Below are 22553 nucleotides of genomic sequence, written 5' to 3'. Positions count from 1 at the left end.
AATGTTGAATTTATTCTCAAAAGCAGCTGCTCTGTATACTAACATAAAGCATTGTCACTATTCAAAAACAATTCATATCAAGGGCCAAGTCTTGATCACTTTATTTAGTTGAATAGTCCCATTAAGTAAAGAGAGTGGGTTTTGTCCCTAAGTACAGTATGATTTGGGAGGACGGAGAGAGAAATCAGTTTCCTAAAGGTTTCAGATTTCTAGATGTGCTCCATCATTTTAATAACACAAGTGATTCAGTGAATAGTTTAAATTCATCATTGTTCTTATGACCTCAGAAGCCCATAAACAGATAAATGTGTAGAGAAATGAAGACTTGATATGGCATACTACACCAAATAGAAAATGAAACCTTTTGTACTACTTCTATAAAATAAGTGGAATAGTTGGTTTTCCCTTGAAAATCAGCCATTGGTACGTTTCCTGTTTCCAATACTTACCTCTGTCCTTTATTTAATTTTTAATTAATTTGTGTCAGGCTGTTTTAGGTTTATGGGCTTGGCATTACTGTCACTATTTGAGAACATAAGCATGGACCCAAACTGTTTAATTCCTGACCCATGACAGGAACTATCTGTTAGGATTATGAGTCTGATTTGATTTAGGATCCAAATCTAAAACAAAATTGGTGAACTTCAAAAAGACATAATTGGTGGTTGTTAGGAAGAGTTTGCTGTTGTTTTTTTTTAATTTAAAAATTAATTTAACTTTTTTAAAAAGGCTAATGCTGACAGCAGGAGTCTTATTCTTACATGTGGACAGGCTTTAAAAAAATCCATGTGGGTGAAAGTGAGAAGGAGAGTAGCTGGAGTGGAATACTATTTAGAGTATTACAGTTTGTCTTCTTTCTTGAGCACTTTCCAGGACTATGGAATTGCAGCCAGCATTGTAATACTTTGATTCTGACAAGGTTTTCTTAATTCTTCCAAAGCCTCATGGAGCCTAGATGACAGAAACAATAAGGCCTTTGTTTGTGCACAGCGTGTTGTGCCTGGGAATGCGTTGCTTTCCATGGAAAAAGGGTTTTGATTTCTCACAGGACAATTGTAAATTATTCTGGAAAATGTTTTAGTCCAAATTCTTGGAAGTTTCTGTCCTTGTAAGAAAGCGTTAATTAAATAACACTTACAAAATATGCAAATACTCCTTTACATATGCACATACATACACAGTGCTTGCCCCAGCATACTCTGTACCTCATCAAATAAATAAATAAATAAATAGCCAGATTTACCAGACATTCTGGCATATTGTGGTTCATGGCTTCATTTATACAGCACAATATTTTCCAGAAATGCATGGCTGTCCTAATGGTACCTTTTTCCTTCTGGATTATAGATATAAATGAATGCGAAATCAGCCCGTGTGTCAACAGTGCCTGCAGGAACAATCTTGGCTCTTTCAATTGTGAGTGTTCACCTGGCAGTAAACTGGATTCTACTGGATTGATTTGCATTGGTGAGTGTATAGATAGTTTTATTGTTATTAACACAAAGGGAATTGATTACACTGATTAAAGAAACTGAGAAATAAACAAGAGAGTCCTGGTAATTTGTACTTGGTAGTAGACTAGCATATCTGACTGTGAGGCATTTTGGATTTACTTTCTGAATAACATTGCTCAAATCCAGACCAGTTTGCCTGTTTCCATCGGAGCAGAGGATACTAACATAACAATTTCATTGATACTATTTCACCTACACAGGTACAGGCTGCTATGGTCCATGCATTTTATGATTGGTGAGAATCAATGGGGAGGTTTTAGGTCCATTATTGACAGATATTGTTGTTGCTTCTCTCCAAGAGAGCTAGATGTCAGTTTAACCAGTGGGTGATTAATCTATTGCTTATACAGCCATAATTAAATGATGTTGGCCTTCCCAATTACTGCACTGCCTCACACCTTCCTTTTTTGGGAAAGGATATTAAGTAGGACATGTCAAGACAGTTCTGGATTCTTCTGGAACACTCTTCCTGGATCTTTGTCTATCTGGTAACAGATATTGCTATGGTTTGGGGATAAAATATGTATCATATTAGTATCAGTGATTGATGATCTCCAGGTAATGGAAAAAAAGTCAAGTGTCATTAATTTTGTTAGATTTAGCGGCAGCCTTTGAGATGGTTGATCACAAGGTGTCATTCGCATAGCTGCAGAATCTGGCTTTGGGGATATTCACCAATGGCTCTGTTCCTACTTTTCTGAAAGGTCTGAAAGCATGGTGTTTGGCAGACCCAAATCCACCTCAAGTGCCCACAAGCTTCCATTTTGTCACCCCACTTGTGCAATATTTATTTGAGGCCAGGAGGGGATCTTGTGAGAGGAGTTGAGCTGGAGTCCCAGTGGTGTTAGGATGACACAAAGCTCTAAGTCTCCAATTTGTTTGATCCTGATATAGCAGTTTCCTTGCCTTTCCAGTGCCTAGCTAAGATAGGAACCTGGATGTGAAAGATTTGTCAAACATTCAGTCCAGAAAAGACAGAGATGATACTGGTTACCAGGGAGAAGGAATTTAAGGAATTGAGAAGAGTTTATGATCGTTCCTCTGATGGGTTGGTGTGTCCACCTCTTAACCTTAGATTGCAAACCTTTTTGGTATCTTTGGACCCTGGACTTCTTAGATTCCCAGGTAGCAGAAGTGGCTGCATTTTGGGCCGGGAGGAGAGGGCGCATCTGTGGTTAGCTAAGAGGTTGTGTTCATTCCTTCATGTGAACCTCACCACACTCATCTGTGCGTTTTTTCTGATTATTTTTTAAGCTTTCTCATGTTTCCAGATACAACACTGATGTGAAATAATTAAGGGCCAATACTTATATTGATTTGGACCTTACTACAGAAGTAGTCCTGTTGATTTGTTTAGTATTATTTGGATAGTGAAGTCTGCTTAGCTTCAGTAATTGTGGCAGAAACTGGCCCTAAAGTGAACGGAAGACATTGTTTGGAAAATGAAAACAGACAAACATTGGTAGGAGGAGCCAGATATGGTTTAAACAATATATACATACATTCAATATATTAATAACTTAACCTGAAAGTGAGCATAATGGACCCAATGATGAAGTCCTCAAACAGGTAAAACTTCCACTGACTTTGATCTGGGTTCTGTCTGTATCAGGATTTAGACATTTATGTAACGATTAGAGTGTTTATGTAGGAGCAAAAGGGGTTTGGAGGCAGAGCAAAATTGACAAGTATGGATTTACAAAATTAGGACCTAATCCTATAATTTTTAGCCAGGCAAAATTGCCATTGCCTTCAGTGGTGTTGCAAGAAAGGCAATTTGACCTTGATTATTCCTGTGTAAGGATTACAGGACATAGCTCTTTTATTCTGAAAAAAAACTTGATAAATGCTCTTGTCAAATATAAGTAGGCTTGAAAGGATTAGATTTTTGTAAATGTCTTGTAGATTTCAGTAAATGTCTGTAAACATCTATTTAACCCTACACACACAAACCAATGAAAAAATATTTCCATTGATGATGATCGAAATTTACAGACAGGCAAAATAAAACTGCTGCCTGAGAACTTTAGAGTTTGATTTTAAGGATATTTTGTATATTTTTGACATCTGCTGTTGACAATTTGTGTATTAATCGTTGTAATGCTTTAACTTTTTGAATCTCAGCATCTGTCATTAAATAATTGTCTGACCCCCACACCTGTGAAATTTCCTGCAAATATGGAAATTGATAAAAACTGAAAAAATGCTTAAAATGAATATTATCTGTCAAAAATTCTGCCAAACCTAAATAGATGCCGTTTCAAAAACAAATAGGCTAATGAAACAACTTTTCCCCCTGACCTCATGCCTACAATGAAAGGCCTGGGTCCTGAATGTACCAATACTCTCTTGCCCCATTGTTCTTTGCTGTGTGCTCCTGTCAGCTTTAAGAAAAGGAGTACTTGTGGCATCTTAGAGACTAACCAATTTATTTGAGCATGAGCTTTCGTGAGCTACAGCTCACTTCATCAGATGCATACTGTGGAAACTGCAGAAGACGTTATACATTAGACATCAACCCCAACGCCCCTACTCCACCCGCACCACACTGACGACATCCTCACCTTGTGTGGACTGGGCCGGGCTGGGGTTGGTGGTGGGATGGAGGTTGTTGGGGTCGTGGTGGGGTTCCTCGGGGGCTTCTTTTCCATGGGTCCGGATGGTGAGGATGTCGTCAGTGTGGCGCGGGTGGAGTAGGGGCGTTGGGGTTGATGTCTAATGTATAATGTCTTCTGCAGTTTCCACAGTATGCATCCGATGAAGTGAGCTGTAGCTCACGAAAGCTTATGCTCATATAAATTGGTTAGTCTCTAAGGTGCCACAAGTACTCCTTTTCTTTTTGCGAATACAGACTAACACGGCTGTTACTCTGAAACCTGTCAGCTTTGACACTAATGCAGGGGCGGGCAAACTTTTTGGCCCGAGGGCCGCATCAGGTTTCTGAAATTGTATGGAGGGCCAGTTAGGGGAGGCTGTGCCTCCCCAAACAGCCAGGCATGGCCCGGCCCCCGCCCCGATCCGACCTCCCTGCTTCTTGCCCCCTGACGTCCTCCCCACACCCCAGGGACTCCTGCCTCATCCAACACCCACTGTTCCCTGACGGCCTCCCGGGGACCCCTGCCCCATCCGTCCCATCCACCCTCCTGCTCTCGGCCCCCTGACCACCCCCAGATCCCCCGCCCCTAACTGCCCCCCGCCACCCCATCCAACCCACCCCCCTTCCTGACTGTCCCCCGGAACCCCTACCCCATCTGACCGCCCCTGGACCCCTCGCCCCGAATTGCCCCCTGCCCCTAACTGCCCCCTACCACCCCATTCAACCCCCCCTCCTTCGTGACTGCCCCCCGGGACCTCTGCCCCATCCACCCCCCCGTTCCCCGACTGCCCTCCGCCACCCCATTCAACCCCTCCTCTCCTTCCTGACTGCCCCCCCCCGGGAGCCCTGCCCCCATTCAACCCCCATTCCCTGCCATCTGACCGCCCTGACCCCTGTCGACGCCCCTGACCACCCCCCGAACTCCCCTGCCCTCTATCCAACCCCCCCACTGCTCCCTGCTCCCTTACCGCGCTGCCTGGAGCACCGGTGGCTGGCAGCGCGGCTGCACCAGGACAGGCAGCCGTGCCGCGCAGCACAGAGTACCAGGTCAGGCTGGACTCTGCAGTCCCACCGCCCAGAAATGCTTCTCTGATATGACAGTAATGTGAAAGTGTATTGATAGAGTGAAAAAGAGACTCTAATGAGACTAAAATAAATAGACAAATACAGATATATTAGCATGATACTGGTCTCACACCAATTTTACTTTGGTGCTACCCCTGATTTATGCCGATATCAGAGATCAGAATCAGTCCTTATGACATGAGTGATCTGAGGGTTTTTTCTTTTTTTCTTTCCCTAATGATTAAGGATAAGATGAAGTCACAGAAGCCATGGATTCTGTGACTTTCAGAGCCCTCTGTGATATTTTCCGCTCAGGGCAACGGGGCTGGAGCTGTCAGTCCATGGGCCAGAGCTCCCAGCCACTAAAGGCGAAGGAGGCACCCAGAGCTGTCAGCTGCTGCAGGCAGTGCGGGCCCCAGAGCTCAGAGCCCCAGGGCTGTAGCAGAGGCCCCAGAGCTGTCAGCTGCCACGGCAGCGGGTGCTGGACCCCCCTGCCTCCCGCACCAGGGCTAGGGCTCTCATGACCCCACTCAGGGCTCAGGCTTCAGTTGTCCCCCTGCCAGAACCCCGGCCCTCTGATGATTTTTAGTAAAAGTCAGACAGGTCACGGGCTTCCGTGAATTTTTGTTTATTGCTTACGACCTATCCATGACTTTTCCTAAAAATAGCCATGAGAAAATCTTAACCTTACTAACGATGATAGAAGTTATTTAAAATGTAATTGTTAAACACCACATGGCATTTAAGTGAAAATGTACAACAGTTGTGTTAGAATAATGCTAACGATATAGTACCAAAGCTAATTTTATTGTTTTAGTGCACCACTCCCAATGTATGCCAGACTGAAGCACTGTTGCTGAATTTCGCTATCACCCTAGAATGAATGGGTCCAGTTTATCTGTTCTGTGGAGCGGGGACTTTGGTCTCTAAAGGATGGCAGTTCTGCAGCTATCATAAACACTATGTTTTAAAAAGCTGCTTTTACTCATTGGTTCATTTTACTTTCACATTAATAGTATTCCCAAATGAATGTATCCAGGGAGGACAATTTTGTAAATGGAGTTGTAGTCAGTCACCTACTAAGAAAGGAGAGTAGTATTTTTTTTTCAAGATGGTGTACTTGACTGGTGGTATGAATGCTACATTGCCATTTTGAGAAATGTACACACAATAGGGATACTGTCATTTGTTCTCTTTGAAATAACTTTCTATGCACTTCTGAGTTATGGTTTGTGAAATTCTGACACCGGTCAACCATAGTGCACAAAGCAGTAGGCTGCCATCTGCCTGTAGCATGGATATTTATTTATTTCAAGGTAGAATCAAAGAGATGCGAGTGGCAGAAAGAATGCTTTGATGCTGGGTAATAAATAACTTTCTCACCAGAAAAAAAGTCAGTGACTATCCTTTGTAAATTTTGTCTCTGCAAGAGAGATTGTGTAAAATAAAGGAAATTAACTCATAGGCTGAAATAAGGTAAGACCAGCAGGTTTTGGCTGGAAGATCCAGATGCAGCTGATATGAGGAAAATCACCTGCTAGCTGTATAATTTAAATCATTTTGACAATAGCAGTTTCTCAGATATACCACCAGAACAGTATTTGCTGGAGGATTTCTGCCTACAGTGGAGAAAGGGATGCAAAATGCTTCTGATAGTGCTACTAAAAACAAATCTACACAAAATTCCTCTAAGGCAATCTCTTCTACACCTTTTAAAGGGCATGGCCTCCAGCTATTAATAGGCATGACAGGGTGAAGGACCCTGATTCCATTTTCCCCACCTGGGGTGTCTAGGCATTGTTGGCAGCTCTAACAATACCGCACAACTTTGTGTTCTGGGAGCACAACAAACAATGGGTGAAATCCTGGTCCTATTAAAGTCAATGGCAAAATCCCATTGACTTCAGTAGGGCCAGGATTTACTTTGATTTTAAATGGATATAGGAAACATCAGAAGCTGGTCTATAACATTTTCTTTATGCCTACCCTTTTGAATATTTAAATCGTATTTGTGCTAAGAAAAATAATGTTATGACATAAGTTAACATCCTCTAACCATAGATATATTAAAGATTAATATTGGAGCATAGCGGTGTAGAGATAAATAAAAATACAGCTTAGTTCAGAGAAAAGTAGAAGAAATTGAATAACTCTTCCTTTTTGATAAATGTTCTTTCACCTTAAACAGATTTGAAAATAAAGTCTTTTTTTGGTTAACAGCTCCCGTTCTTTTCTAATCCACTGCAGATAGTCTGAAAGGAACGTGCTGGCTGAACATCCAAGACAGTCGTTGTGAAGTAAACATTAATGGTGCTACACTGAAATCAGAATGTTGTGCTACTTTAGGAGCTGCTTGGGGCAGCCCTTGCGAGCGATGTGAACTAGGTATGGTTCTAGGCTGTAATGTCTTCCAGCTTTCAGGGGGAAGGATAGATGTATCACTGGGTAAAATAATGGTGCCTCAATTGAATCATCTTTCTCATCAGAGTATTTTCAGTAGAAGAAGAATAAAATGAGAACAGTTGGTTAGTATAACTTTTAACCCTCACTGTGTGAAACCTTTGTAAACCATGAAGTCCGCCCATAAATTACATTTTTAATTGATTTCTACAAGGATGAGTTTTCATTCTCCCCATAGCGTGCCTGTGTGTGGGCAAGGTGAAGGTAGCAAGGAAGAGAAATATCTAGTGAAAAATCTGTATTCCTTCGGTTTCTTGAAGGGTCCAAAAATGCAGGTATTTAAAAACAAGCAACCTTTGTACTGACTCTGTTGCTGCTTTATACAGGGTTGTTTTAGCCATCTTGGTCCCAGGATGTTAGAGAGATGAAGTATGTAAGGTGATATCCTTTTTTGGACCAACTTCTGTTGGTCATAGAGACATACTTTCGAGCTTAAACAGAGCTCTTCTTCAGATCTGGGAAACTAACTCAAACTAAGTTAAATACAAGGTGGAACATATAGTTGAGCATAAGTAGTTAACCATTCAGTAGAAGAAGAATAAAATGAGAACAGTTGGTTAGTATAACTTTTAACCCTCACTGTGTGAAACCCTTTGTAAACCATGAAGTCCGCCCGTAAATTACATTTTTAATTGATTTCTACAAGGATGAGTTTTCATTCTCCCCATAGCGTGCCTGTGTGTGGGCAAGGTGAAGGTAGCAAAGAAGAGAAATATCTAGTGAAAAATCTGTATTCCTTCGGTTTCTTGAAGGGTCCAAAAATGCAGGTATTTAAAAACAAGCAACCTTTGTACTGACTCTGTTGCTGCTTTATACAGGGTTGTTTTAGCCATCTTGGTCCCAGGATGTTAGAGAGATGAAGTATGTAAGGTGATATCCTTTTTTGGACCAACTTCTGTTGGTCATAGAGACATAGTTTCGAGCTTACACAGAGCTCTTCTTCAGATCTGGGAAACTAACTCAAACTAAGTTAAATACAAGGTGGAACATATAGTTGAGCATAAGTAGTTAACCATTCAGGGTGAAGTAGCCTGCTAACACCCCTCCAATCATGGATGGGGTGGGGAGGAGGGAGGCAGCTGGGGGAGGCGGGTTGTTAGTGGATTATAGATTGTTATAATAAGTCATAAATCAAGTGTGTCTATTCAGTCTGTGATTCCACCTCGTGAAGTGTTCACCCATGGCTGATACGGTGTTTTTGCCTTTTAGCATTTTCCAGTGAGAGTTCTTTTGAGAATGTACTGAGTGGTTTTTGCCTTGGTTCCCTTGTTTGGATATCTTGGGAAACATGTATAAGGTTCTTGGGGTGGATTCTTGGGGGATGAGTTTGTAGAGTTTCTCTTGGAGTTGTTTGGGGGAGGATTTTATGATATCCTTAAATTCCTGGTTAAATTGTGGTGTGGGATCTTCTCTGAATTCTTTATAGTAGGTGGTGTCAGAGAGTAGTCCATTAGCCTTGTTAATACAGTCATCGCGGTTGAGGAACCCAGGGACACCCACCATATCTGGCCACAGCAATCTTACTGAAGGAATATTGGGACTCATAGAAACCATCTTCAAACCACTCAACAGACAAAGGGCCAGTTTCCTCCAGGACACAACTGACTTTCTCCACAAACTCCACAACATTAACAACCTCCCTCAGAACACCATCCTTGCCACCATGAATGTCACCTCCCTCCCTGCACCAACATCCCTCACAATGATGGCATCGCTGGCTGCCTCAAATGTTTACACGACAATGGACAACTCTTAGATAGCCAGTGCAAACACATCGCCAAACTCATCCATTTCATCCTCACCCAGAACAATTTTACATTAGACAAAAAACACTTTTGGCCAAACCATGGGAACAGCCATGGGTACTCGGATGGCTCCGCAGTATGCCAACCTCTTCGTGTGCTTCCTTGAGGAAGAATTTTTGGACAAATACCCCGTGCAACTACTGATATCGTTGAGATGCATCAATAATATTTTCATCCTCATTTCCACAACAACTTCAACAGCCACCACCCATCCATTGAACTCTCTCTGGAACTCTTCAACAGAAGCATCAGCTTCCTGGACATAACAGTCAGCTTCAACAATGGAACCCTGCAGACAACTACATACAAGAAACCCACATACACACCACAACATCTGTTTATCTAAAACCAGGCAGTCAGATACCACAGAATATGTTCCCGAGAAAGTCAGGGATATACACCTTAACACACTCCAAACCACCTTCACCAAGGATACTCCGCCAGAGAAGTAGATTGCATCATGGAGCAGGCCACCCAAATACCCTGAGGGAACCTATTTCAATACAGAAATAAAACGCTCTCTGACCACGCACTCCTAGTTGTCACTTACTACCCCACACTGGAACCCATATGGGGTAGCATCAAACAATTACAACCCATACTTAATGAGGACCCCATCCTGAAATAAATCTTTCCTGAACCCCTTCTTTTGGCCTTGAAATAACCCTCCCAACCTTTCCAAGCTCATCATGAGAAACAAGCTCCCCACAGACACACCAACTCAAAGCAGTACCAGATCCTGACAGAACAACAAATGCAAAAGTGGTGGACATATCTCCACTGCTACATTGATCAACACCTCCCTCAACACACCTCTCAAGATCAATGGGTACAACACATGCCTATCACAACATGCAGTGTACCTCATTCAGTACACAAAATGCCCCAATGACAACTATGAGGGTGAAACCAGACAACCATTACGCTGCCCCCCGACCTTTTCCCCCTTATGACTGGAGGGGTGTTCATGGACTGTTTCACCTTGAATGGTCCCTTGAAATGTGTGTTAGTGACTTATGCTAAACAATCTGTTCCACCTTGTGTTTAGCTGTGACACTCTGAATATGTCTACACTGCAATTAGACATCTGGCTCATGCTAGCTGACTCGGGCTCATAGGGCTCAAGCTAAGGGGCTGCTTAATTGCAGTGTCGATGTTCAAGCTCAGGCTGCAGCCCAAGGCAGTGACCTTTCCATCTTACAGGGCTCTACAGCTCACCCACCTTGTTTCTCTACTATTGCTGCTTGCAAAATAACATAATTTCTAAATCTCCGAGCTTAATATCCTCTGGGACTGGAGACTGAAAGCAGGAATATTGTCTGAGCTCCCGATGTGTGAAAAAGGAAGGATCACAGCAGTTGCTTTAAGGAGCAGGACAAATGGGAAAGAGACAGAATTAATTTATATGCCCTTGTATCATTAAGCTAGTCATGCCACTTGCTATTGAGACAACATCAGGGCATTTCTGCTCTTTCTTTTTAAATGAGCCCTTAATACTAAGAATATGCCACTGTTCCACTTTGTTAGGCCCTTAGTATAAATTTGAGAGGGGAAAAGGTCACAACATTTCAGATTATGATTAACTATTAAAGTCGTATAATTCTGAAAATAATTGTTCCTTTTTTTTTTTTGTTTCCAGATGCAGCTTGCCCAAGAGGATTTGCCAGAGTTAAGGGAGTTACCTGTGAAGGTGAAGTAATTCTTTCTTACTCAGGAGTGGCACACTTTATCCGGTTTAAAAAGAAAAAAAAAAAAAGAGGATTCATTACATTACATCCCTGTTGTTGGAGAAGTTAATCAAATTGACATTTGGTGGCTGCCATTACAGTCAATGGTGACTGTTGGAAAGTGTTGCCCTATCCTAAGGTATTGGAGAAGCAAAGGAAATCAAGGAAATCTCTGTTCAGATGATACAGAGCAGATGGAAACTTGATGGGTCCAGCACCCTCGGTTTCCCCCTAAATAAACAGAATCTCTGTTACTTTATCCACCCTCACCCCCAGTGCAGGAGACCTTTCCACAAAAAAGGAAATATGGCTGGGGGTGTGTTTATACCATGGTGATTCACAGGTGTTGGAACAGCCCCCAGGAGGCTGCCAGGTGTAAGAAAGAACAGTCTTCAGATCCTAGTATTGTATAACTGAAAATGTTTTGATTGCCGTGACATAACTTTAAATCTTCAATAAAGCTGTAGCTACCTTAATAAATTAAGAATGCAAATTTAAACTTCTTTTTATGCTTCATTTCACATCAGATGTAAATGAGTGTGATGTTTTCCCTGGTGTTTGTACCAATGGACGTTGTGTTAACAGCAGAGGATCATTTCACTGTGAATGTCCAGAAGGCCTGACGCTGGATGGAACAGGTCGAGTGTGTTTAGGTAAAAACATGGTCACCTCTTACTGTTCCTTAGCTCTGTGACTGACTTCTCATGTTCTTTGCACAGTTTAAAATAGTCCTATAGTTTCTGGAATGCACTGTTCCTTGAAAGGTATTTTTTTTAAGTTCATGGTTATATTTTAATTTATGTCTGTTTAATACTCAACACTTCCGCCAGCTTAGGGAGGTCTATATAAGAGGTGCTAAAGATAGACATATGTGGTTTAGGGATTGTTTTCACTGCAGTGTTAGCTCAAGGTCTAGCTTGAGTGTTGCCTCTACCCTGACTCCCTTGCACACACAAAAATCGCTCAGATGAAGAGGAGTTTTAAACTTGAGCTAGCTGGCCAGTCATAGGGTATGGGTTGAAGCTTGAGTACTGCTGATGCTCATGCTAGGAATGCAGTTGGGATGCAGCAGCTCTGTGCTGCTAATCCAAACACTCTGTGCTGCTCAAGTGTTGTTTTGCGGTATGGCTGCTCTCACTTGAGGTAGGCTTATCTGAAAGGAGATGGCTTGTCTTTACTGCAGTGTTAGATCAAGTTTTTAGATTTCAGCATTTAGTCAACAGAAGAAACTGACGCTCTGACACAGAAAAGAAGACCTTTAGGTATCAAAAAATGTAAACCTCTGTGCTTTAAAAAATTAACCAGTTGAAGCTATATTATTCATTGCTTCTGTTAACGCCTTCTTTCTTGAATTAGTTGCAAAGCATGTCACACATGTGGCTCACAGGGGCTAAGGAACTCATGTTCAAGCATAGTAGTTACAGAGAAATCAGCACATTGTTCTTCCTTGTGGCTCAGAAGGAAATACTAAGTTTAATACATACTGCAGCTATTGTAGGCATGTGATTTTCCTAATCAATGAGTCAGTGTTAACATTACATTTTATAGTTTTCTAATGGCCAAATCTTGAACCTGTTAGCAAATCCTGTGGGATAGGACTTTGTCCCCTAAAATTGCAAAAGTGATGGGACATGTAATTTTTATCCGCAGTCCAGAAGTAGGGCATGGCACACCCTTGCAGAAAGGCCATAGCTTATACTTCTGGATTAGGGGAAGAACAGTGGACCTGATCTGTCTCTGCCTCATGTGCAGTGTGATACACATAGAACCACACTGTTTTAGGACACCTAGACCTTCTGGAAGATTATCAGTTTCTATCTGGAAATTCAGGTTCAGAAAGCATCATTCTGCTTTTGGCAGAATACGTTTTCAGTGCTCGGTAATCTGCACTGTCTGGCTGTCTGTTTCCAGGTGGAGTGTAAGGTAATGATTTGATCTATAATGTCCTAAAGTCTTGGGACCTGCCTACCTGAGGGACAGCCTCTCTCTCTCCAGATCATATTACCACAGTTATGATCAGAAAAAGCCTTTGATCTTGATTCTCCCCATTGTAAAAGATAGGGTCTGCTTGCAAAGCATTCTCTGTAAAGGACCCTTTCCTTTGGAATGCTCTGTCTCCCAAAGTCTGAAATAGTCTTCATATGTTGACATTCTTGGCATGCTGTGAAGCCCATCTGTTTTCAGGATGTTGATGAAGGGCTGAGAAGAGGCAGTTGAAGGTGGGATTTGCTTGGTGTGGGTTTTAGTCTGTACTGGTCATGTGAATGATGCGATCTAATGATGTAGGAGATGGGGTGTGCTGCTTTGGTTAATTTTTACTTTATACCTCCTTTATTATTATTGTTTTTAAATGTCTGTCCATGGTGCACAGAGCTTTCAATGTGCTCCATTTGGTGTGGAGTTTATATAAGACTGACATCTAAATAAATAAATATAGAAACTCTTTAGAACTCTACCATAAGGAAAGGGGCCTGTACCCATATCTCATCATGGTGAGTTGTAGAGACTCACTGCAGCAATTCCAAACACTACGAGGGGAGTTCCTGGACACAAGGGTCTCTGTAGCTTTTGTATACTTTTGGTCCTGATTGCATACATATGCCTCAGGGTGCTGTATTAAAAACAGAGATAGTATCAGGAGTTGGATATGAAATCTGAAGTTGTTCCAGTAGAAATGAGAATATTTTTCAATGGATAGAAAAGGAACATTTTTTTCCATTAGAGAACCTGCATTTTACATAACCGAGAAGCTATAAAACCTGCATTCATATGCCCCAAACTCTTGTATCATATTAAATAAGACTTTTACCTTGTAATTTAAATGGACATTTATTGGCAAAAGCTTGGCAAAATACAGTAATGGACTTAGGTGATTTGTGATTAAGTACATGTTTAAATTAAAAGTCTGAAACATTTTCATGCCACACTCTTCACCTCTGTCCAACAGCTGTGAGCTTCACACTGCTGCTTGCAAATTCCCTGTTTGGAAATGGAACGGGACCAGTGGATGCAGATGGGGAAACTGGCAGCCAAAGAACTGTGCACTTTGTATAGATTCTGGAGTTTGTATGGCTTTAGTGGAGTTAATGCAGTTCTGGTGGCTGAAGTATGAAGAGCAACATTTTTACTATTTCCTAAGAAAGGAAAATTATTTTTTAAACTGAGCATTTTGTAGAAACCAGCTGATTTTCCTTTTTGGATTTTTGGCTTAGAGTGAAAAATGCATGTAGTTAAAAATTGAAATCAGGTTTCTGGCAGGTACCAGGAAAAATAATTTAAAATTAATTATTTTATTTCAATTTTTAGAATGTCTCAGCATGGATGACTGTGGCTTTCTAAGAGATTGTCCAAAGTGACATGCTCCAGTAGTTTTAAATTGTCCTAGTTTTTCAGCCACTTTCAAATTTGTGAGCTTATAATGCTTTTTGGAAGGCTCTACTGCTTTATTGTTATAGCCTTACATTTGCACTTTCTGTACATTTCTCCTAGGGAACTCACATTCAGTTGGGAAGTAAGACAACCAGAATGTTGTTATAGCAGCTCAAAACATATTGAATACATTTAAAAATGTAATATCCAAAGAGAGAGAGAGAGAGAATTAGAAACAACATCCCATTTGGGAGTGGAGGTGGGGGACTTAATTAAGAGGGAAAATTCCACTTGTCAAGTCCAGGAAACAACAAAATAAACCTGTGCTGGGCAAGTCAATGGACTCAGGCAAGAGAAGTTTTCCTTAAAATTATTCCAGTATGGTACATTGGGGTATTGACTTGCCTTGGAGGCTGTGGACTGTTGATGAGGGTATAACAAGCTGGCTTACAGTTTCTGTTACCAGGTTTAGGGGGGTTTTCTTCATAGAACGATATTTCCTCTGATATAGTGAACTTGAGAGAATATATATTTTATATGTATGCTTACTCTTAGTTTAATTTTTGTTTGTTTAGGGAGCTCCACATCCACTCTGGCCATTTATATAGGTTCCTGGTGGGGAGCTGAGCTCTTTTGAAAATCTGGCACTTAAAGCTTGATTTTTTACAGGACATGTGTAGAATGATTACATGTATAATAAGCTCAAGGACAGGGAGGGACTGCAGTATTAATGGGAGCACTAATGCTCAGCTGCTTTGTCACTCCTGCATAGAAGCAGATGTAAGACTAGAGCAAGAAGTGCACTGCTAATCTTCTCATTAACTGGATAAGCAGTACACTTAGGATGTCTCTGACATGCCCATGCCCTATACCCAATCCATTTTTATCACAGTAAGAGATCAGCAGCAAAAGCTTTTGAGACTTATTTTCAGTCATTTTAGAGGACTCTGCCTAGTGTTTAACCACACTTGCACCTATGTGTACTCTTCACTCAGGCTTGAAAGTGCAACCCACCTTGCACTCCCTTCTCTGCATCACACCTGGATTTGCAGGATCAAGGCCTTCATATTTTCCTTTACTTTAAGAGCAGTTGCCATGCTTCAAGGAATTCCCCTCCACCCCCCATTAAAGACTGAAGTTGAGCAGGATGGCAATCCTGTTCATTCTATGTTAGCTGTAGTTCTATTTATGCTATTAGTTAGCAGCAGCTGATGTGAATAAGTAATTTGCTTTTCAGGGGGAAAAGGGGAGTTGAAGATAATGTAGAGTATCTAAGGGTGAGGAATTGTTGGAGCGGGATTTGAGCTTTTGCATTGCCTGATTTGCTGGTAGTAGTTTATAGTGAATTATATGTTGCACTTTAGTAATTAATTCTGGACATTAAATCTATTGTATCTTTAAGTTATTTTCACTTATAGCATGTGGCTTGGTGCTCTTTTTTTAGCATGTGTATATAAAAATCAAAGCTTTGATAAGAACTCAGATATGCATATAGTGAATGTTAATGTATCAAAGTAAAAGGAAATAACTCAAAATCTAATCTAGCAAATATGTTTGTTTCTGGTATGGACTTCCATTTTCCCATATTTGTTTGCTCACAGAAAATCAGGATGTGTGTGTGTGTAATTGGCATCTTTATGTAGTTTTGTACAGTAGGTTTGGCTTAGACTTTTTTCCATGCTTGGCAATGTTATTCCCAGCATCTGTAGGAAAGGTTACAAGGAGCAGTTTGATGCTTGCAATTGGTGGATGGAGGTGAGAACTGATAGGAGTGACTTTGATTTTAAAACAATATATATTACAACCTTATCTTAAGTCCACCACTTCATTTTGCCAGGGTTTAACCAATAAATGCCAGTTTAAATTACATGGCATAAGTCTTCTGTTAGACTACCTAGGCAATTTGGGCTACATGATGCATTCCTGAAGTAAGTTTACTTGCTGCAAACTGCTTAATGTACTACAGTGGTTTTAATAAAAAGAAAAGAAGTACTTGTGGCACCTTAGAGACTAATCAATTTATTTGAGCATAAGCTTTCGTGAGCTACACGAAAAGCTCATGAAAGCTTATGCTCAAATAAATTGGTTAGTCTCTAAGGTGCCACAAGTACTCCTTTTCTTTTTGCGAATACAGACTAACACGGCTGTTACTCTGAAACCAGTGGTTTTAATGAAAGCAAGTATGTATTAGCAATGTGGTCGCTCGGTTGCATGAGCAGAAAATAATTATACATCTTGAGGGGGCATGGAAACCATGAGGATTACATTTCCAGTTCTTACATTTGTGCTGTAAATTGTTTTAAATCAAGATGCATATACAGGAAATTTACACAGGAAATTTATATTATTTTGAAGGATTTGCATGGAAAAATATATCTATAACTCATCTGTGTCATTTTTAGCTCTTCCATCTTCTCTCATCAGTCCTTCATTTCCCCTGTTGAGCATTAAAAAAGCCAGACAATGCTTATTAAAACCTAATTCCTGGTCTAGTCTGTCATATGACCGATTCATACAACATATTTTGTTTTGGAGCTGTAGATTGGTTTTCTCTCCATATCAACAGTGCTCTTTGTATCCTAGTCTGAGTTGTGTTACTTACACAGTGCATTTGTCTTCATGTTTTGCCTTGCACACTGAAACTGTCCCCCTTTTCTGTAGAATACACGGTTTCTTAAGGTCTAACCTAATTCCCATTGATGTAAATGAGTATCTTTCCATTAACTGAAGTCAGTGACAAAAGTTCTATTGGCCTGAATGGGCATAGGAGCAGGCCCTTAGTACTTACACTATTCTGCAGTTGCTAAATCATACACTGGTACTGGCAGAGTTCTGGAATGCTAACAGAGCATTGTCACAGATTTGTCCATCAGGTTTCAATCTGGATGTTTAGAAAAGTAAATCTGGGAGGAATCCGAACTGGAAAGGGAAATCAATAAAATTAAATGCAGGATTAAGAGTTCAGAAGAGTCAACCAGACCTTTTTTGCTCTGTTGAAAAAAATAAAGATGTAGGTTAATAACAAACTTTGGAATATGCTGTTATGTATTTTCTTGAAACTTCTATAACTCAATGCAGAGATTTGATAAGCCCCCTGCCGTGCCCTTTGGGCTTATACAGCTAGCCAGATACCTCTAGGAAATGGGTATTTCTAGTATGCTTGGAATCAGTACGTATATGTGGATGTCTTGGTGATGACGAATCTTTCAGTAAACTTCTGAACAATATCATAGAGGCTTACAGTAGCGTGTTTTCAACATTTCTATTACGAACACTATTTGTCAGGTATTCATGACTTGGACTTAAAAGTTCCCCTCCAGGCTAGAAATGAACATTTAGCGGCTTAGTATAAAATGCGTTTTTTATATTGATTTAATCCTTTAAATTAAACAACTTTCTTAAAAAAAATTTGAGTTATTTCTTGGCATGATGAAAAAATGCATAAGAAATTTGTGAAAAGAGGGAGACATTCTGACATGCTTTACTGGGAGATTTTTGGCATGTTTGGTGTGTATAACACTGTGCAGCTTATTTTTAATGGGTGAAACAGGTAAGCTTGGAAAAACGTACACATGCACTTTCTGCCTTAAAATACGCACACACACACACACACACACACAACTACATATGTAAATTAGAGATGTAATGCTTCTCTAGATAGTATGGTATGCAGATGTAGATTTTGTAGGTCCAATTGGTGTATGTACCTTTTTGGTAGATCCACCCATTTGGATACACATTAGAAAATTTGTCCCTAAATGTGACCCTAAATGTGAACTTCCATTAAAGTATTCTAGGGTTTTGTTTTGGGGTTTTTTTTGTTACTACTTTGAGCTATTAACACAAGGCCAACAAAACCTAGCAGAACCTGCACCAAATTTTGCTTAAACCTGTATCTAAAATCTTCTGAATTCTTCATGGTATTAATCCAATATCACCAATTTTAAAGAATAGCTGATTTTTACTATATATGCCATACCATTTTTATAAATTAGAGTATCTTTGAACCGTGAATAAATATACTTCTGCTTCCTACCAAATACACACAAACAATCAACGGAGCACATTCATATCATGGCAACATTGTATCTTGATGTTGTAATAATGCAAAGGTCATAACATTTGCATTTTCAGAGTAACAGCCGTGTTAGTCTGTATTCGCAAAAAGAAAAGGAGTACTTGTGGCACCTTAGAGACTAACCAATTTATTAGAGCATGAGCTTTCGTGAGCTACAACTCACTTCATCGGATGCATACCGTGGAAACTGCAGCAGACATTATATACACACAGAGATCATGAAACAATACCTCCTCCCACCCCACTGTCCTGCTGGTAATAGCTTATCTAAAGTGATCATCAAGTTGGGCCATTTCCAGCACAAATCCAGGTTTTCTCACCCTCCGCCCCCCCTCCCCCCAAACTCTCTCTCCTGCTGGTAATAGCCCATCCAAAGTGACAACTCTCTTCACAATGTGTATGATAATCAAGGTGGGCCATTTCCTGCACAAATCCAGGTTCTCTCACCCCCTCACCTCCCTCCAAAAACCACACACACAAACTCACTCTCCTGCTGGTAATAGCTCATCCAAAGTGACCACTCTCCCTACAATGTGCATGGTAATCAAGGTGGGCCATTTCCAGCACAAATCCAGGTTTTCTCACCCCCCCCTTTTTCCCGGGGAGACACACACACACAAACTCACTCTCCTGCTGGCAATAGCTCATCCAAACTGACCACTCTCCAAGCTTAAATCCAAGTTTAACCAGAACGTCGGGGGGGGGAGGGGGTAGGAAAAAACAAGGGGAAATAGGCTACCTTGCATAATAACTTAGCCACTCCCAGTCTCTATGAAGTGAGCTGTAGCTCACGAAAGCTCATGCTCAAATAAATTGGTTAGTCTCTAAGGTGCCACAAGTACTCCTTTTCTTTTTGCTAACATTTGCATTGAAACTTGTGATCTGCACCTCTCTGGAGATACTTTTACTCAGTGTGAAACAATACAAATCTAGAAATCCATCAATAATGTAACATTAACAATAATACATATGCATCTGTGTAGTTCGTATGATGGAATAGCAAGCACGCATGTTGGTGTCTCAAGCACAGATCTGATCTTGTACTCTCTCTCCCTAGAGCTATAAAAGGCTGAACATCATGCATGCATAATTCAAAAATAACTGTTTATAGAAAATTCAATAAATTTAGCAAGGTTACTCTGTAACATGGTATAATTGCCTTTGTTGTATGAAATGTGCAGATATCCGCATGGAGCAATGCTACCTGAAGTGGGATGAAGATGAGTGCATTCAGTCTGTACCGGGCAAGTTTCGTATGGATGCCTGCTGCTGTGCTGTTGGTTCTGCTTGGGGCTCAGACTGTGAGGAATGTCCTAAGTCTGGCACCAAAGAATATGAAGCTTTATGCCCTAGGGGACCTGGCTTTTCCAACAGGGGAGATGTTCTAACTGGCAGGCCATTTTATAAAGGTAAAATCCATACTTCGCTGCACATAGCTTACTGGAGTTGAAAATGGGTGTTATTTGTATCTGTCAATCCTTAAAGGGAAAACACCAAGGTTTGTATGATTAGAGATGTTATCAATTATATAGCATTAAAATTAAAACATAACAAATATTAGTTCAGATAGTCATCTCCTTCCCCTCCATATGGGGAATGTGTTTTGTGGCAGCATTCTGGATATACTGGAATGGGGGTAAGATGAGAGTCTGGGAAGCCAAGTCAAGGCAAGAGATTAGGACGTAGTCACGGTTCTTGAGCATGTGAGTGGAGAGGGATGGATATGTTTTGGAGATGATGATGTAGAGGAAAAACCTGCAGGATTGAGCAACAGCATCCATTTTGGATGAGAAGGAAAAAAGTGGCTGAGATGATACTGAAGCTGAATATTTTGGTTAGAGAAGATAGTGAAGACAGTACCAGCAGTGATAGAGAAAGGAAGGAGAAGGCCACTGCCCTTCCCCTCTGCATGCTGCCTAAGTGGCTCTTGCTTCATTCTCAGACTGAGAGGGTTGGAAACTGCCTAAGGAGCTGGAGATGAGATATTTATTGATGCCCAAGTGAGGCCTGGGTTGGGGAGGGAGAACTGTGGATTGTTACATTCTTGGAAGGTATATGTGTGGCCAGAAGTGGGGTTAGGGGGGATGGAGGTGAGAGGTAAAAGAGGACAGAAACACTAGTTTCTCCCTCCCACATAAAATTAAAGACTTGAAGTAATAAGGATATTCTCACCTTTTCTATCCTGATTTCATTTTTATGGTGAGATCATTCTGAAATATTTTTGAACAAGCAAAGCCTTTGTCATGAAAAAAAACATATTGTTTGGAGGAACTTTAACATTTTGTCATTATGCATAACCATTCATCAGTTCTGATATTTAATTGTTACTGTCCTTACTCAGGTAAAACTATTAAATTCAGTGGAAGTTAGCCTGAACAAGGATTAAGCACTAGTATTTTGTCCAGGATTTAGCTCTGCTTTTCTGTGCCTATTGTTTTCTCTTGTACTTGTACCAGCACTTTCCTCTGCACATACTGATGTCTCCAGGCTACAGTTTGGTTCCATAAAATGGATGCTTCTTAGTTAAGGGTATTCATCAAGTAGAATGGTACCTATAAGTAATGTGTAGTGCTCATCAGAATGTGTTTAGGGCCTGAGTGGCTCTTGTGTGTACACAAAGAGCCTCTTTTATAAGCCCTGTGGAAGGTCTGTTACAATTGCAGTCCCTGTGCTATGGAGAATGTGAGGACTGCTCGCTCCATACATTGCAAGGGACTATTTTGCCCCAACGAGGAGTGAAAGTATGGGACTATAACCCCCGCCACTCCACTGTACTAGTCTGCAAAGCTGCTAAAAAGTCCTCATTTGCTCTGGGAATCTCGGAAAGAGTTTCAGGGAGCCGCAAACTTTCTCACCAAGTTACACCTGGGCTGGCATGGCTCCTCAGTGCTTCTTTCTCAGGCTGTGTTTTATAGGCACAGTTTATTGCACAGGGTTTCCTCATTCCCTTTCCTGCTTTGTTTTGAATTCACAACCTCACAGTGGTAGCTGAAGTTCAGTTTCTAAAAAAGAATGACTTTCAGCAGCAGGAATGAAGCGACAATGTCTTACGCACTGCCAGGTTTATTTTGTGAGATAACAAAATGGTGTTCAGTATACACTATGTAGAAATGAATGGGAAATTACCACTCTTGACACAGTTTCCTTGTTAATCATTTAAATGTTCTGTTTTATTTTTTTTTTCATAGATATTAATGAATGTAAAGTGTTCCCTGGTATGTGCATGAATGGCAAATGCAGGAACACAATTGGAAGTTTCAAGTGTAGATGTAACAGCGGGTTTGCTTTAGATATGGAGGAAAGAAACTGTACAGGTAAGTCTTACATTTTCCCCGGTGTTTAAAGGAAGCTGCATCCATTTTGCTCACTATCCAGACCTTGCAGTTCTTGGGAGTTTTCCCCTAGTAAGAAAGGCAAAATTCGGCTGTTAGTGTGAACCTCTTGAGCTTCTCTTTCAGTGAGGGATTCTCTAATAATTGTGTCTTCTGATTTATTCTCATACACCAAAACTTTGTTAAATTACTGTTAAAGTTGCTTGAGTCAAACTCCTTGAAATGAAATCACTAAAATTCAAGAAAATCACCAGTTAAGGCAATATTAACATCCCTTACCACCTAGTCATCGTAATACCAGGTGGACTCAGAGACTCCTTACTTCCACCACAAACTCACTTTCATTTGCAAAATGCAACCACTCAAAATGCTTATGTCCAGTTCCTTACAATCATGCTCACATATGACATCAGGCATGATACTGACAGACATGTAATATGTATTATTGGTACTTAAAAAAATCTGAAGTCAGAGTTAAGCTAGTAAGCTTGTGTGATTGAGGACCTGGATGTGTGCATTGTGAGGGATTGGAAATGAAAGCGGTTTTATTCTGGAGCTCAGGAATCTCTGTGTGTGTGTGTTTGGGTTGTTTGATGTGTGTGTAGTA

At 40.8% G+C, this 22553-nt stretch overlaps 1 protein-coding gene across 1 annotated transcript in view; it reads left to right on the top strand.

Annotated features, from left to right (window-relative positions):
- Nucleotides 1-22553, top strand: part of FBN2 (fibrillin 2) — a 251187-nt gene that overhangs the window by 135829 nt on the left and 92805 nt on the right. The window contains exons 20-25 of the mRNA XM_077816364.1: nt 1348-1467; nt 7423-7560; nt 11080-11130; nt 11695-11820; nt 19796-20023; nt 21803-21928. Of these exons, the coding sequence (XP_077672490.1) occupies nt 1348-1467; nt 7423-7560; nt 11080-11130; nt 11695-11820; nt 19796-20023; nt 21803-21928 (789 nt within the window). The remainder of the gene's footprint in view (nt 1-1347; nt 1468-7422; nt 7561-11079; nt 11131-11694; nt 11821-19795; nt 20024-21802; nt 21929-22553) is intronic.

The sequence above is a fragment of the Eretmochelys imbricata genome, chromosome 5 (genome assembly GCF_965152235.1).
Source record: "Eretmochelys imbricata isolate rEreImb1 chromosome 5, rEreImb1.hap1, whole genome shotgun sequence".
NCBI classification, from domain to species: Eukaryota; Metazoa; Chordata; order Testudines; family Cheloniidae; genus Eretmochelys; species Eretmochelys imbricata.
This window is presented reverse-complemented; position numbering and strand designations above follow the sequence as displayed.